The sequence below is a fragment of the Eptesicus fuscus genome, chromosome 6 (genome assembly GCF_027574615.1).
Source record: "Eptesicus fuscus isolate TK198812 chromosome 6, DD_ASM_mEF_20220401, whole genome shotgun sequence".
NCBI classification, from domain to species: Eukaryota; Metazoa; Chordata; class Mammalia; order Chiroptera; family Vespertilionidae; genus Eptesicus; species Eptesicus fuscus.
The window spans coordinates 36,425,233-36,443,027 of NC_072478.1; the positions used below are offsets into that span (position 1 = coordinate 36,425,233).

Here is a 17,795-nt window from a genome sequence, read left to right on the forward strand (position 1 = left end):
TGTTTTCCAAACTCCTATAATAACAAAGGAGGCAGTAGGAAAGCAGTAATATACTGCTGCTAAGGGGCCTTTTCCTAGGTACTTGTAGCTCCAAGCAACCTTTTCGCAGTGTAACCTTGCCAAACCATGCAGACTCTCCATTCCTAACATCATTCATCATTTCCATTGCTAATATAGTTCCCACCTGGGTGATTATAATAATCTCCTGCCTGGCTTCTTCACCTCTAACTTTTCTCTCTTCAATGCTATTCTTATTTATAGCAAGGGATTATTCTGGTTGAAGGGCAGCTTTGGGTCATGTTATTCCCTTGCTTAATATCTTCGATGGGTTTCCATTGCTTATCAAATTAAGTAAAAATCTCTTAGCTCAGCATGAAAGACTCTCTTCGGTATGGTCCTAACGTACCCGTCCACTTTACCTTCTTGGATGTCTGTCTTACTCATACTGCCAGATTCTGCTAAACTGTGCTCCTCACTGTTTCCTGAATACATGCTTCATGTTTCACCTTTGTACCTCCTCCCATTCTATTTGCTTAGAAGTCCCCCTCCCTTCCCTTTGAGGCAGGATAGTAAGAAGCCAGAAAAATTCCTTGGCAGGTAGAATGGGTAAACTGAAATAGACAGCTGATTCAAACTGGCCTCACCCAGCACCCGGATTTTCCTGCCTCCTCCCTGGCATGACCACTCTCTTAAGCATTAAGCCCTCAGGACAGTGAGTTTCTGATCAGCATCACATGATGTTAGGAACAAAGCCTCATGTTTGTTGACCACAGAGACAGGCCTCAGTTGTGTTTCAGCTCCAGGCCCAGAAAAGCAGCAAAACCAGACGAAGAAAGATCATGGTTGGCATCAGGACCAGATGCAATGACCAATGACCCCTAACCTAGCATGGACCAATTAATAGAGACCATGATCCTGACCCTGTATGCTCATGTTGATGGATCAGCATATTAAAGGACACACCTGGAAAGCTGATGAATATTCTATTGAAATCCTCCCCCCAAGACTTCCCTTAAAATTCCTGCTTTAGAAAACAGATAAAGAGACCTAAGACAAAGGACCCAGTGTGCGCTCTCAAGAGCACACACACATCTTCTTTCTTCAGGCATGTATATGTGCGTTCTCTCTCCAAAGCTCTTAAGGGTTCTCATGAGGCTTGCAACCAGGAGAGCAGTGGGCAGTGGCAGCTCGGCCTGGGCTAGCCTGGTCAGTGAATCTGTCTCCAAAGGCTTTTCTTTTGCCTATGTAACTTGTTTCCTGAGCCCACACAGCCCAGCTGGCTCACTTCTTCAGCCTCTGTGACTTTCCAAAAGGCCAAGGCAGCTCTCTGAGCAGCCAGCTCAATTTTCTTGGAGTCTACTTTTGATTTACATGCTAAATAAACTTCCACAATGCTAGAGTTCTTGGCTCTGAATTCTTTCTTTGCCAAACTCAAAAACCGAAAGGCAGCATTGCCAGTAACACCTTTATCTCTACTTATTGATATCATATCCATCTTGCTTGTTCTGCCTCAAATTCTTCCTCCAGCGAGATGCTGTTTCTTAATCACACCAACCAAATGGCATTCTACCTTCTTATCATATTATGAAGTTAAGTATACAGGCAGTCCTCAGGTTATGTCGGACTCGTCGTATGTTGTTTTGTGATTATATTGCCATCTCCCATTTATTTATATAAAAAAAAAAAGTTCCGTCATTTCGACGTATGTACATATGTGCTTTATGTTTTTTATTATTTATTTACCACAAATAAAGTTCAGGAATTGTTATCTTTCTTTTAAATTTTTTTTTTACTGTGTCACTTCATTACTGCTGTGTATGTGCTCCCTGTGAGTGACGTAGGTGCTTATGTAGGTGGGTTCCGACTTATGACGAAAACGAGTTACGAAAATCGCATTACATCCTGCCGTAGGAATGGATCTTGGACGTAACCCGAGGACCTACTGTAATTCTAATCTCTTACTGACTGTAAGTTCCTTGAGAGCAAAGACTGAGTTATGCTTCTTCCTCACAGTGCTAAGCACCAGATATTTAAGACAAGAGGTAGTGCATGTTTGCTTAACTCAAACTGTGATACAGTTCTGTTTCTCTCTTTTGGGAAATGAGGTGGTGTTGGAGCATGGAAGGCATTAGTGCGCAAGGCCTGGCTCAGTGACGGGGGTGCTGCAGGAAGGCAGCTGCACTGTCACTCTGAGGACGCACAGTGGTCGTTGGGATCTGCTTCTGTCCTGAGTCATGTGCTATAGTAATAAAGGGCAACTGTGTCAGTGGGTGGTCAGATGTGACCCCAACACATGCAGATTCCCCAAAGGGCTTCTATAGCAAAAGGCTCCAAAGTCCAGAAAGCTTTGGGTGCGGGGGAGGAGGAGGTATTTTTATTTCTGAAGTCCCCTGGCCTCAATTTTCAGACGAGCCATGTAAACATGTAGTACGTTTGGACCTTGTATTTTGCCTACTTTCCTCCAAAGGCATACATTTTGCTAGTCATTCCTTATAATTTAAAGAAATGCATTGAACAGTTTTTTCCCCCAAAGAACCCAGCCTTTACCTGAAAGTCACAAAAGTCAGTCACTACAGAGAAAACGCCATTTGTTTAAATGCATGGTTACCTTGTATGAGATCTCAAAGTTTTCACCACCCCAAATCTGGAGACCTGGATCATACAGACCCAGTTCAAAGAAGAACTCTCGTTCAATGGCAAATAATCCACCAGCCATGGCTGGGGACCTGAGGAAAAGAAACAGTTGAATAACTATTAAGGATAAGCCCCTTCACCAATAGACAACAAGCCCTTTTGGAACACAATCTAGACAGATAATGCATAGAAGAGATAAAACTGATGGCCAAACATGAAGAAATTTTAAAACCTTGTGAAATGATCTGTTCATAATTCCTCCATGAATTTACTGAAATTTCTAATTGAAATAGAATCATATAGATCATTTCAAATTAGAGCATTGCATCATTTCACCATTAGATGGAGCCTTGGTTCCTGTGTTAATTTACAAATTAAGCCTTTAGATTTAGTGGAAGTAGCATTTTCTCTTTCACTCCTAAAAATACGGAGCCATACAGCCCTGGTCTGCTAACTGCTCCTGCAATGATTCATGAGTCATTATGGGATGAGCAAAACCATACACCATGGAAGTAGTCTGTCGTTTTTTAATTTTATAGCTCAGGGGCTTGCCAAATAAGGGTGTAATTCATCTTAGAACAGTCACAGTTCATTCAGAGTTTGCAAATGCAGCGCAGAAACGACACAGAAGAATTAGACATGGCCATTTACTGTGCCGGGGGTAGGACTGCAGAAGGGCGATCTGTGCGGCCTCTTGAATTTGGAGTTTTTTAGGGACAAGAAAAAAACGACTGGGTAGCTTTTTACGGACAAGCCACTCACATCATTAGATGAGATATGGGACTAATTTATATCCTGTTGCCTGCATCTCCCACCCAAATAACGCATCATGATTCTTGAGATGCCTCTATTAAAGTACCTTTTTAAAAAATGACCACACCTAATATTCACTCTACCACTAGTTCCTATTAATTCTACCTTGAAAACATATCTTGAATCTGTCTACTTCTTTCCAACTTCACTGCTCCCTTCCTGGACCAAGCCACCACTGCTAGGACTGTTGCAGTAACTGTGTAACTTGTGTCCTTTATTCTCTTCTGCCCCCGCCCACAGGCAGAAGGGACTCAACAGGGGTCCCACATGCCAGCTCTCTCCACTCTGAGGCTCTGCTGGCTCCCTCGTCTGAGTTCTTCTTCCCTGCTCCGCTTGTGCCTTCAACTTGCCAAACTCTCTTCTGACTCAGGGCCTTCACCTGTGCTGTTCATGCTCCTAAAATGTTTTCCCTCCTCCTCCATAGGGTTGATCCCTCAACCTTCAGGTCTCAGCTCCGGTGACACTTTGTCAAGAGGCCGTTCGGGCCCTCCAGGATGGATGAGGTTATCCTTTCCATCAACTCTGTTCCGGAGTTATATGTGTAGTTTTCTGTTCAACTTCTGTCTCACCCGCTATGTAAGTGAAACAAGAGAACCTATCTTTTAAAAATTTATTCCCAGAAAATAGTGCCTGGCGCACAGTAAGTGCTCATTAAATATTTGTCGAGTGGATAAATAATGAATCAAGTAATATTTTCAATATTAAAGAAAAATCCCATTGGGGCAACGTTATTCTGTCATACCCTTTCTTCTTAGAGTATACTGCTCTCTAAATATTAGCACTATTACAATTTTGGTTACATTTTCATGTCACATTTATTTAACTGTCATTTAAAATTACTCTATTATAACTCTGCCTTTTTGATCTTTAAATATATTCCCACTTATCTCAGCATATATTTGAAAATGCACCTTAACATAAAAACCAGTGAGTTCTTTCCAGGGAAACCTCCCTTACATTTTTCTAACCCACTTAAAGAAATTTTTTTACTAGTCTATGGAATTGTCAGAAATAAAAAAACATAATCATTACCCCTTATTTTTTTTCTCCCAGGATTATATTAGTCAGGTAAGCAGGTAAGCAGTAAATTCCTGAATTATTCTAAAAAAACTTCAAAGGAAAATTTGGAAAATGTCAAATCAAGCTTAAAGTTCTATAATTTCCTTATGTTTGCCATTTCAGTATCTTGATATTGTGACATGCCCAAGTCCCACCAGCATTTGCATGACAGTGGAAACATCTCCCCAAAACAGAGTTCTAACATTATCAGCAGTATAACAGGGAGAGAGAGACCAAAAGCAGAACCATAAGATCAGAAAAATAAAATTAGGCACATTTAGAAGCCTACACTAACATTTGACTAAACAGTTCTTTTGGAGTCACTCTTGAAAGACAGTCAACTGTTGCTGATAAAGGACCCCAAAAGCACAGAAGAGCGTACATTGTTCTATTAGAAGAGTCACAGGAAGGACAAAGGCTGATTCTGGAATACAGTTTCCTTTTTACCAAGTGCTCTTCTGAGAAGGAAACAATAAAGGAGTGTATGCAACATTTGCCAAAGTCATGTATTTTTATCCATCAGATTTAACTGGTACAAAATTAGCATATAAAACAAAAGGAAGAAAAAAACAAAACACCTCAAATCTCTTGCTATTGCTTTCATTGCTAACATTACATCCAAGGCATCAAAGCGGAGATAAAACTTGGATTACAGGTAATTTATGCATTGTAAATTTACAGAACGATTATTCCTTTTTTGCTTGAATTTGGAACTAATGCCATATAACATCCCCCTTCTCCCCCCCCCCCCCCCCCGCCCCCCAAAAAATGTGGCACCTGCATTTAGGGAAAAATCAATTATAAAGAAGTGAATGTGAATTTAAACCTGTGAAATAGTGCGAGGAAAGAAGTCTTCAGAATCTAAAACAGCACCTACGGTTTTAATAACAAATGTTATAGCTTGGCAAGAGGTTAATAGGTTAGCAGCAAATGGAGAAAAGAAACACATGTAAGTGATTTAGTGATTACCGATATGGTTCAGTTTTTGTCTTTCTGATTCTCTTCTCTTGAGGGGTCAGAGGCACCCGTTTCCAGAGCATACTCCAATCCCATGCTCCTCGGGCATACCCATCTTCGTCACCACCCCCTTGGGGCACAATTTCGTATGTGTTGCCATTTATGACATCTATAATCGGCACAGTGCAAATGGTTCTGTATTTTGTTGATGATAGCAGCAAAGATGAAATGGAAGGGTATGCATGGACCCACATATATATACATGAGTACATGGGGAAGGAAAAAAAAAAAAAGGACTTAGATAAACATTCCACATAAGAAAATAAAGGAGTAATCTTTACCGATAAGGTTCAGTTTTATGTTTTCTTTTGGCCTTTTCCTTGTGGCTTAGAGGAATACGTTTCCATAGTAAACTCCAGTCCCAGGCCCCTCTGGCAAAACCATCTTCATCCCCACCTTGCTGTGGTTCAATGGAATAATCATTCCCATCTATGTAATCTATTAGAGGCACAGTACATGTAGTTCTGAAACATTTACAGAAAATGAAAAAGCATTTAAGAACCCAAAACTGACTAGTTTAGCATGCCTAGATAAATTATCTCTTTTTGTCACTGATTTGGGTTTTTGTTGTTGTGGGGTTTTTTGTTTTGTTTTGTTTTTTTTGGTCTGTTTGTTTTGTTTTTTGCATTAGGGGACTTAAATACCTAATGGGAAGTAGAAGTAAATGAATGGCCTATAAAAGTCAAAGAGCCCGTTTTCATAAGGGAAGGATAGAGGAAGGAGACTGTCCCTCAGCTTACAGACAAATGTCAGGGACAAAGAGCCATGTCTTTTAGCTTAATAGTGTTGTCTCATTTTCACCTTGGTCCTACAGGCAACTTTTTCTTCGTAATTTTGTATTGCTTACAAGATTTTCCTGCCTTTTCTTCCATAATCCTCCATTATAAAATAAGTGTGTGTGTGTGTGTGCGTTTGTGTGCATGTGTCTTATAAAAGGATAATACTGCTCCATTTTTAGCAGTTCTTCCAACTCTTTGTTGCTTTCTATTTCTTTAGAAGTAGTTATGAAAACCTGTTTCTGTACTTTTTCTTGATCTTTTTGTCCTACTTCTTTTTATTGCAACAAACAGTTTTCATTGCAAAGAAAAAAAAAAGAGTACTGTATTGTATTCCTACCCTTTAAAAAAATGAGGAAAAAAAGATCCCTCAAAACCTAAAGAATTTAAGTGTGGCCTGAGAATTTGGAGTAAAAAAAAATCCCTTGCATTTGACTTTAGGAAAATACTAGTACTATACAACTAGGTGCAGAGTCAACTCTACAAAGATAATTTGTTCTCCTGCTTTTTTCATTGCTCATTTTATCAGAGAGGATTTAAAATGCATTTCCTAAAATGGAAATTACAGTGCTTTTCAATGTTTAGAAACCAAGGAGAAGGGAAAAACGTTAGGTGCTTAAAATTTTGATATGGTGGAAGTGGATTTGAGAAGGGTGTTATTCCCTCTGGAATCACTCCTAGGAGACGGTGGAGGGTCACTGTGGGATCTGTGGCATTGCCACAAAATCCTGTGGAAAACCACTTCCTTACTGCCCCAGAGGACTGCTAGTTTCCACCTGGAGAGGTGAAGGTTGGTTTTCTTTCCTCACTTCTCCTGAGTCTCAGATTTCTTAATAAATGGTGCCGTGTAAGATGTCCCAGAGAGATCTCAGTTTCACAGTTGACTGTCTGATTTGGGACAAATTAATTAACTTCTCTAAGCCTCAGTATCCTCTTCAGTAAATGGAGCTAATAATACCTATCCTGCAGGGGTGCTGTGAGGATTAAACCAGACAGCTGGTTTAAAAATGGAAAAATCTACATATATAAAAGCCTAAGCAACTGTTCTGACCAGTCGACTGAACAACTGGTTGCTATGACGCGCACAGACCACCAGGGGGCAGATGCTCAACGCTGCCCCCTGGTGGTCAGTTTGCTCCCACAGTGGGAGTGCTGCTCAGCCAGAAGCTGGGCTCACAGCTGGCGAGTGCAGATGCAGTGGCGCTGGCGAAAGACGCAGCGGGGCCAGAATGAGCAGGAGCGGCGCAGGGCCTGGCCCTGGCTCGGGCTCCTCCCCAGCCACCTGCCGCTTGGCAGTGCTACACCCCTTGGGGGATGTTGGACTGCGAGAGGGTGCAGGCCAGACTGAGAGACCTCACCCGTGCACGAATATGTGCACCGGGCCTCTAGTTGTTTATAATAGGCCTTACTCTTCTGATGATTCAATCCTCCAGAGGGTGTCCTTTGAGACATGCCATTTGCCATAGGGCCATGTCTTATTTGCCTAGGTTCTAAAATAGTCACAATTCTGGACTAAAGGCAGGGAAGACTTTTGGAACCAGGAGATGAATGCTGTCTTCTATTGTTTAAGATATTTCTGTAAATTTCATGGGGATCACCACATTTCCATTGAATGGCTGCCCATTTCTAAACTTAAAGTTTCTATAGGATCTCAAAGCCTTGACACAAGTAAAACTGCTCCTTACTATCTGGAGTAATAATTAAAAAAACAATAAATAAAATTTCAAAGCCAGTTCCTTCAAATCTTTAGAATTGTTACTATGGTGTAGAGGGAGCAATCAATATTACTCTTAGAGAAAGCTTTTGGAGCTAGAGGCAGTCTCTCAACCACAGATGATTCTTGCATCAGACACTGTAGGCTTATAACTGTCTGCATCTGAATCAGCCCAAAGTATTAGTCTATCTCCACCCCGGGAAACAACTGGCTGAGTGATAACACTCGGAACAGAACACTTTATCTGTTGACTGGAACTGAAATCAGAAGAACGAGAATGTTATCTGTCTTAGGATGAGGTTTACTTTTCAACCAGGAAAGCAAAAAAGCAAGGTGATGTTACCTGTCCTTAGAAATGGGAGCTACAAGTGGTGCATACCAGTTAACTGCCACCTCACAGTGGGCATCAAGGTATATCAAAACCTTAAAAAAAAAGAGGCAGGGTGAAGAACACTCATATATGGCACATCATATATCACATACAATTTAAAGTTAGATACCAACATAAGTTAGCATTAGAGTCATTTTTAACATACTAGTATAAGTTTTATCTGTTTAGGCCAGCATTTTCATTTCAGTTTTTAAAAAAATACTTAAAACAAATATGATTGTTTAGTTACCAAATCCAAAATGATGACATTGTAAATATCAATAAGAAGAAATATTTCCTACCTGCCCAAGTTTAGCCTTCTGGGCACCAATACTTCGTGCTTGAATTAAACCTTCTCTTCTCTCATTTCGAAATACCTTTACTAGGCCATTCCATTGCTTAATATAGTCATCCAGTTTTTTTTTTAAGTGTTCTGTGAATAAAAAATTCAATCAGCATTATAAATTATATGTATGTATCTAAACCAATTAAACTATTACTTTTCTCAAAAAATAGAGACAGGCAAAGGTACTTTAGGCAGTCAATGATTTTACACAGACCAGATGAAATGTTTAATCTATAGGGAAATTGGGTGGAGGTAGTATTTGAGTTAAATTTTGAGCCTAATACATGTTGGTCAGTGTGGCTCAGTTGGCTGACATCGTTCCATGCACCAGAACGTGGCTGGTTCCCCATCAGGGCACGTGCCTGGGTTGTAAACTCAATCCCCAGTAGGGGCCGTGCAGGAGGCAGGCAGCCTATTGATGTGATTGATGTTCTCCCTCTCTACAAATCAATAAAACATATTTTTAAAAAATTAAAAAAACATTTTTGAACTTAATATGTCTTCAGAGAACTGGTTAGCATGAGAAAGATCAAACATCTCTCTGAAAATGAAATAAATGATAACTATGCCAATTAACATAAACACTTAAAAATTTTAAATTAAAAAAATTAAAAACTCAAAAATTCACATGTTAATGTCATATTTAAAGGCTTTCAGGCATGATATTTTGTTTGCTTTTGGCAGAAGCAATAGTTCAGGATTTCTGAAGATACACTGCTTATAAATAACATCGTGTGACTTCTTCGGAATCCACAAAGGATGTAGGAAAACATTTGTTTCTGGGCCATCTTTCTCCAAGTATAATCCGTATCTAAGGTTGTACTCTTGGTGTAATGAATATAGTTCCCATCAAGTTGGTAAAAACAATCGAGAGACCCCATTTTCTCTGCATTTTAAGCATCAACAGGAGTATTTATGTATGAATGTATGTATACAAATAAGTATACACACATTTATATCCTATATAATAAAGAGGTAATATGCAAATTGAGCATCACTCCAACACACTAGATAGCCGCCCCCATGTGGACACAAGATGGTCAGCAGTGGAGGGCAGTTGGGGATACCAGGCATGCATGGGAGGGTAGTTGGGGGGGGGACCAGGCCTGCAGGAGAGGGCAGTTAAGGGGGACCAGGCCTGCAGGGGAGGGCAGTTGGGGGGGACCAGGCCTGCAGGGGAGGGCAGTTAGGGGCGACCAGGCCTGCAGGGGAGGGCAGTTGGGGGTGACTAGACATATAGGGAAGGGCAGTTGGGGGTGACCAGGCCTGCAGGGGAGGGCAATTGGAGGTAACCAGGCCAGCAGGGGAGGGCAGTTAGGGGTGACCAGGCCTGCAGGGGAGGGCAGTTGGAGGTAACCAGGCCTGGAGGGGAGGGCAGTTGGGGGCGACCAGGCTGGCAGCAGAGGACAGTTAGGGGCAACCAGGCCGGCAGGGGAGGGCAGTTAGGGGTAACCAGGCCGGCAGGAGAGGGCAGTTAGAAGCAATAAGGCCAGCAGGGGAGCAGTTAGGTGTTCATCAGGCTGGCAGAGAAGTGGTTAGGTTGTGATCAGGCTGGCAGGCAGAAGCAGTTAGGGGCAATCAGGCAGGCAGGCAGGCGAATGGTTGGGAGCCAGTAGTCCTGAATTGTAAGAGAGATGCCAGTGGGATCAGGCCTAAATGGGCAGTCTGACATCCCTCGAGGGGTCCCAGATTGGAGAGGGTGCAGGCTGGGCTGAGGGACCCCCCACCTCCCATGCATGAATTTCGTGCACTGGGCCTCTAGTAATATATAATATTTATATATAATAAAAAACAATAAATATTTGCAATTTGATAGAGAAATTTTGTGTTATAAAAACAAGATACATTTGCCAAAGTTTCCATCTTGGCTTCCCAGTTGCAAGAGAATAGTTTTTGTTTGCATCACTATGAGCCCATGAAATTGGCTCATCATAGCCACAACTAGCTCCTGTATCCTTAGAGATATTTCTTGTGGACACAAAAATTATTTTTAAGTTGTTTAAACTTTTAGCCCATGAATACAAAAACAGATGAAAACATAGCTGTATTTAGTGATGAGCTAGTGGTTAAATGGGCAAATCAGACTGTACTTAATACTTTACTCATTTATAGAGAACTTATAATTATCAAGACACCCACACATGGATATTCAAAACTGAGGAGAAAAATATTTCCCTTTTTCTATTTTGCCATCCACTTTTAATGACAATTATAAACAAAATTCTCATGCTAAACTATATTTTTTCTTCCAGAAAAATCTAAGTAATTTTCCCTTCAACTTGAACTCTTTTTAAAAGCTTCCTTTTTTTTTTTTTTTAAGCCCAGTACAGTTGTTTTTTAAGGCCCTTCTGAATTGCATTAGGCGCTTTTATCTAAATAAATCTGTAACAATTTTTTACAGCCAAAACCAAGTTGATGGTGTGTTCTTCAAATTTAAATGTGTAGAAAGATGGCCCCAAAGGGAAATTAGTGAATGAAATGACTTCTGGCTTCTTTGGGATCTTACGCTATGGCAGACTGTACTCTATTAATGTTCAAAGTGTTCACCCCCTTTCCTTAGGGAGAGATTATCCTCCCCAACCCACTGATGTCAGGCTGGGCCATGCGATTTGCTGTGGCCAATGAGAAGGGGCTGAAAATGACTTGAGGTACTTGTGAGTGGAACTGTTAAAATCCCACTAGCGTGTCAACGCGTCTCTTTGTTCCCTCTGCTTCTTAGGCAGGCAATGTCTGAGACCAGGCTGCTCTGCCAGCCTGGGCCCTGTAGTGAAGATGTGGGGCAGACCAGGGCTGACCTGCAGGGAATGTATTGTTAGAGCAAGAGAACAGTACCATAACCCTCTGTTGTTACAAGCCACTGAGAGTGTGGGGTGCATTTTGCCTTGACCCCACTCAGTCTCAGCTGGCTGATGCACATGTGTACAGGGGGTGTGCTCTATTTAAAGGCCCCAAACCTTAGTTTAAGAGAATACTCTAATTTCCAGAAACCCAAGTGCTATGAGCAGCCAGCTCCTTTGTGAAGTTTTATATTAGTAAAGTATTTTGTCTTTAAAATAAGAAAACTTCTAACTCAAAGTTCTAGTTTCTGAATTTATTGGGGGAAAGAATGAACCAATTTTCACTCCAGTCAGATTTACCAAAGACTCTACACTTTTACTGAGGAGGGGACTGACAGATTTTAAGGTTGTTTTGAAATTGGGAAAATTAGTTAAAGCCCTCTGTACCTCTGTACTCCTACTGCTATAAGCTAAGCAGACCCTGCCCTGTGATGGACTTTACAATGTATAAGAGACCAAATATTAGAGGTTCATAATAACAGAAGCTCTGATCACAAAAAAATTCAAGTAAAATGGACCAAAAAAAAAAAAACTTAAGTCCAAAATTTTATTCTCCTTTTCTGGGGCCAAGCATTTATTTCTGGTGTATCATCACAATTTTTTTTAATAATATGCTAAGATATTACTTGTGTTAATAACATAGGACTTGTTAAAAACCAGAACAATCATAGACATGGGATTTCTCAGTCATTTTTATAGATTTAAGTTTTTCAAAATCTAAACTATTGTTGGTACCAACAATATCACGGTAAAACATATTTTTAAATACAGGGTGGGCAAAAGTAGGTTTACAGTTGTGAGTAAGTGAAAGAGTTTATTCTAGTATTATTATTAACTATTGTATTATTTTCCATTAGAACGACTGTAAACCTACTTTTTGCCTCACCCTGTATTTATCTTGAGAAAGGAATAGTATTTTTAATGACTACATTCCTGTCATAAAAGTTGCAACCAAGGTAAGATGTCTAAGCTAAAGGTATTTGATATGACTGAAAAAGTGCAAGTTATACATTCTCTAGTGTAATTAAAAATGAGTGGTTGAAAAAGTGATTAGCTGAACAAAAATGAGGGGAAAAGGAAATAGGCTATATTTCTATTTCTTCTCCATGCTAGCATATGTGAACAAGATCAAGATCTGGTCACATCCTTGCATAAACAGTAGAGGTTTATCCAGACAGTAGGAGCTCTACACGAAGTTTTGGAGGATGCTTTTGTAAAACCATTTTGAATGGTATTTTCATGCTACCCATGTTCTGTCTTCTCACATATAGTCAGTGGTATTACTAATTGTACACAAAAATTGTTGGCAAAACTTACTTGCCATAAAACAAATATCCTATTGTTACTTAGCCTGAGTTCTTTGATGAAATTTCAAAGGATCTAATTCAGTTTTGTGACAAGCAAAAAAGAATAACTGCCCAGATCTGGGTTTCAGCAGCACAACTACATTTTTTATTTAGGATGCTGCTCTGGGGTCTGAGCTGTAGCATTATCTATTTTTTGATACTCATGTCATTAAGAAGATATATTCTGCTTACAATAATTTATTTAAAGAAAAACATGTTAACTTAAACCCACTTATTGGGAAAAATCAATGCTCAATCTCAAAACTTAAATCCAAAATGACTTAAGTCCAAGATGAACCAAGACTAACCAATGCCTCCCTAAATGCTATAATAATAAAAAAACCAACCCATTTCCTTTTATTCAATATACTAAATCAAATATAAAGCAAAATAAATTTTAGTGGATACTGTCTATTATAAATAAAAATAGCCCATGGTTTCTGGTTAAATTCAATATTGTATTGTTAAAATGCAAATTATAGGCTATTAAATAGGTATATGGATTTTAGTTGGACAACTATGGTTGGAGCACCATGTGGCATTACAGTATATGTGCAATTACATTTTTTCAGTCTTTCAATAAATTACCTCCATGACAAAACTTTTGTAAAATCCAAGGCCCAAAGAATTGATATAGTGTAAGATGGTGGTTGAATACACAGACTTAGAGCCTGTAGATTTGAATCCAGCTATTAATTATTGAGAAAGGAATAGCATGTGACTGTTGCTAAGTTACTTAACATTTCTGAGCCTCATGTGTAAAATGAAGATAACAATATCCATTGCAAGGGTTATGGTCAGGATTAAACAAAATAATCATTACACAATGCTTGATATAGTGCCAACTTGTTGAAAATAGATGCTATCAGTAGATGCTATTACTTTTTAAAGACTAATTATTTTGAAATCACATTTTTTGCAATTACTCATAATTAACTTATTTTATGGACAAAATGTCAATTCCACAGCCATTACCTTTATTGCTGAAATCATCAATTAATACAATTTCTGCTAAATATTTCCTTGGAGTCCTTTTAATGACACTGTGGACTGTTCTCATGAGGGTTGACCATCCTTCATTATGGAAGACAATGACAACGCTGGAAACGAGCAGGTTTTCATCGTAATGCCAATACTTGCACCTGCAAAAGAAACATTTCATCATATTTATATAGCGATAACCTATAATGCTTGGATCCAAACTTATGATTATGTTTTCTGATTGGAATAAGTATTATTGACTTAACTAAGGTAAGTGAATGAAATACAACCTTTTACATTTTATAGAAACACAAGATAGAAGAGAGAAGCTGCTATGAGATGAAATTATTCATAGACAAAGCTACTTCCTAGATAAGTAATTTGTGAATTTATACTTCTTAGCTGGGATGCTTAAAATAATACTTACAGATATCAGGGTTTTTTATTGTTTTAGACAACATGACTTAGAACTCAGTTTATTCTCCTTTTTAAAACTTGAGCTTCTGGTGCAAGGCATTTACTTCACTTGCTATGAATAAGCCACTAAATAACTGTGTTTGAAAGGCTATCCTATTCTAATATGACTAAACTATTAAGAAAAACAATTTAAGGCTGAACCGTGGCATGTAGCAAAAATTAACATGAATGAATAAGCAAAGATCTTGTATTGTTTACAGTTATAGATTGGCTAAAGAGGATCTTTGGCTATTTGACACAGAATTATTTGAAACTGTAACAGGATTAAAGTTGCCAGAAACCTTTTTCTAATTGGAAGGAAACTCAAAACAGGCCTGATATAGACTCAAGGAGCCAGGGAACGCTTGGTGAGTTTCACAGAAGTGTGATATAGAATGCATTTACACATATATATGTGTGTGTGTCCCTGTGTGTATATCCTATGTACATGTATACCCACATGCTATATATATTTTTGTTTGGTTATTGGGGGAAGAACAAGAGAGTAAAAACAAGACAGACTAACAAGAAGGATTTGAGACCCACGTTCTTCCTGCAGGAGTTAACTTTCAGAATTAGCATTTGAAGCCTATGACCTTCTCCTTGATAAGTGGGAGCAAAAGGTTTTCCCTCTCCCTCCCTCCCCCAAAGCTCTCCGTGAACCAGTAAATAAGCTTGATCCCAAGATTAAATTTAAAACCATAAAGGCAATAATTCACTTTATCAGCCTGATAACCCATTCCAGCATTTAGAATAGTAATTGTTATCTAACACAGGGCCTGGTCCAAAGTACAGGGAGATAACCTTTTCTCCAGGTGATTGTTACCTTTCATGATTGTTCTAAACTGTGTTCTCAGAGGCTGTTTTTGTAGAAATGCAGACTGTCTGGTAATCCATCTGCATTTTTCCATTGAATGAGTGAGTAGTAAGTGCCTATTATGCCCATGGGAGCTGGGCACTGGAGCCAGAGCTTCCAGGAAGACACTCTTGGTCTCGCTCCTATGAGCCCACCCCCCTACAGGGGACGCAGGACCCGGAGCAAATATTCCCCTGACTGTGTTGGTGGGAAAACCCTACTTGGCCTCTAGACGTGTGGTCAGGAAGGCCTGGAGCTAGTGTGGAGGGTGAAACCAAAAGGATGATAAAAAAAAGGTACTGAGACCAAAGAAGCGGGAAGGGAGTGGGGAAGAAAAGATGAAAGCACAAGAATGACTCGTGTGCATATGATTCAGAAATTACGAGAACTTTAAAATACATAGATGGAAGATTTATATCTTTAGATGGTATACTTAAACTACGAAAAATAAACATGAGGAAAAAATTACCAAGAAGGCATTTGCTCTATAACAGCAAATAACAGCATATTCTTATTATGTGCCAGGCACTATTCTATTTGCTTTACTTTTATTAACTTATGTAACCTACCACCACCTCTCTGAGTTTCGTGCTATTAATCTCCCATTTGACAGATGAGGGAATTGAGGCTCAGAGATAAATGACTTGCCTAAGATCACACAGCTAGTAAGTCCTGAAGCCAGGAAATAAACCAAGGCTATAGTGAGTTTATAAGAAATCTTGTTAAACATGAACAAGGAGAAAAAAAAAATACTAGTTATACCTATAAAAATATAGAAGTGGAGGAATGCAGATCTTGAAAGAAGATAGTTTCTGGAGAGACACTAACCTGGGCAGAACAAGGTATGTCTGACTTTTAGATGGATAGGGATAATAATCCCCACCCCACCAACAAACTCTAACCCATATGGAGCCTCAGGCAACATTTTTCTGATTTTCTGTTGAGATGAGGCCATTGGGTAGAACACAGAGTAGAGCTTATCATAAACAAAGCCTTGATGTTAAGACTTAACATGGAAAGAAGCACCCATGGTATTGAGGTAAAACCCCCTATTTTGCATCATTTGTCTCACTTTACTGGCATAGAATTGGTCTTCCTTCAAGACCAACTGAGAATAGAATGTCACACTTAAATGAATGGGTTTTGGTACAGACTTTTGACTAATTTCTTTCTGCTGTCTGGCATCTCATTTTCCAAGAGAGCTTAAAAATCCTCTGACCTCAAGGACAGTAGTGCCTTAGCTTTGCCACAGAACTCTGGCTGCAAATGCCCACACTCAGGTTAAAGGCTTGCAATGATTAAAGCCATAAAGTTATTCCTAAAGTAACTTTACAGAACTTTTTCATGGTAGCTGTGTGGGCCAGGTGCTTGGGATCAGAAGAAAAGAAGGGAATAGAAAATTTTCATAGTGACTTTTCTGTAACTTAAAAAAGTAGATTTCAGAACAAAAAATGAAATGCCTGTGAATATTTTACTTGCTTTCTTTCTGTACCAGCTATATTCTTTAACATCTGTAGAATGATATAAAGCCTTGTTGTATTTGGTCTTTTTTTTTTTTAATTTCTTTATTGATTACGGTGTTACATATGTGTCCTTATTCCCCCATTACTCCCCCTATCCCCCCCTCATGCCCTCACCCCCCTGTTGTCTGTGTCCATTGGTTAGGCTTATATGCATGCATACAAGTCCTTTGGTTGATCTCTCTCCCCTTACCCCCACCCTCCTCTACCTTCCCTCTGAGGTTTAATGGTCTGATCGATGTTTCTGTCTCTGGATCTGTTTTTGTTCATCAGTTTATGTTGTTCATTATATTCCATAAATGAGTGAGATCATGTGATATTTATCTTTCTCTGCCTGGCTTATTTCACTTAGCATAATGCTCTCCAGTTCCATCCATGCTGTTGCAAATGGTAAGAATTCCTTCTTTTTTACCGCAGTGTAGTATTCCATTGTGTAGATGTACCACAGTTTTTAATCCACTCATCTGCTGATGGGCATTTAGGCTGTTTCCAAATCTTAGCTATTGTAAATTGTGCTGCTATGAACATAGGGGTGCATATGTCTTTTCTAATTGGTGTTTCTAGTTTCTTGGGATATATTCCTAGAAGTGGGATCACTGGGTCAAATGGGAGTTCCATTTTTAGTTTTTTGAGGAAACTCCATACTGTTCTCCACAGTGGCTGCACCAGTCTGCATTCCCACCAGCAGTGCACAAGGGTTCCTTTTTCTCTGCATCCTCGCCAGCACTTGTCGTTTGTTGATTTGTTGATGATAGCCATTCTGACAGGTGTGAGATGGTACCGCATTGTCGATTTGATTTGCATCTCTCGGATGATTAGTGACTTTGAGCATGTTTTCATATGCCTCTTGTCCTTCCTTCTGTCTTCTTTCGAAAAGTATCTGTTTAGGTCCGTTGCCCATTTTTTGATTGACCTTCCTTTTGTTAAGTTGTATGAGTTCCCTGTGGATATTGGAGATTAAGCCCTTATCGTTGATAACATTGGCAAATATGTTCTCCTATGCAGTGGGCTTTCTTGTTGTTTTGTTGATGGTTTCTTTTGCTGTGAAAAAGTTTTTTATTTTGATGTAG

At 39.4% G+C, this 17,795-nt stretch overlaps 1 protein-coding gene across 3 annotated transcripts in view; it reads right to left on the bottom strand.

Annotated features, from left to right (window-relative positions):
* Window positions 1-17,795, bottom strand: part of GALNT7 (polypeptide N-acetylgalactosaminyltransferase 7) — a 130,608-nt gene that overhangs the window by 13,400 nt on the left and 99,413 nt on the right. Inside the window, exons 3-8 of one of the 3 annotated variants that reach the window (XM_028130709.2) lie at window positions 13,888-14,054; window positions 8,686-8,816; window positions 8,357-8,436; window positions 5,805-5,987; window positions 5,476-5,658; window positions 2,609-2,726 (exon numbers count right to left, since the gene is read on the bottom strand). In XM_028130709.2, coding sequence (XP_027986510.1) covers window positions 2,609-2,726; window positions 5,476-5,658; window positions 5,805-5,987; window positions 8,357-8,436; window positions 8,686-8,816; window positions 13,888-14,054 — 862 coding nt within the window. The remainder of the gene's footprint in view (window positions 1-2,608; window positions 2,727-5,475; window positions 5,659-5,804; window positions 5,988-8,356; window positions 8,437-8,685; window positions 8,817-13,887; window positions 14,055-17,795) is intronic. The other 2 variants (XM_008155236.3, XM_028130710.2) reach the window with 2 other exon arrangements.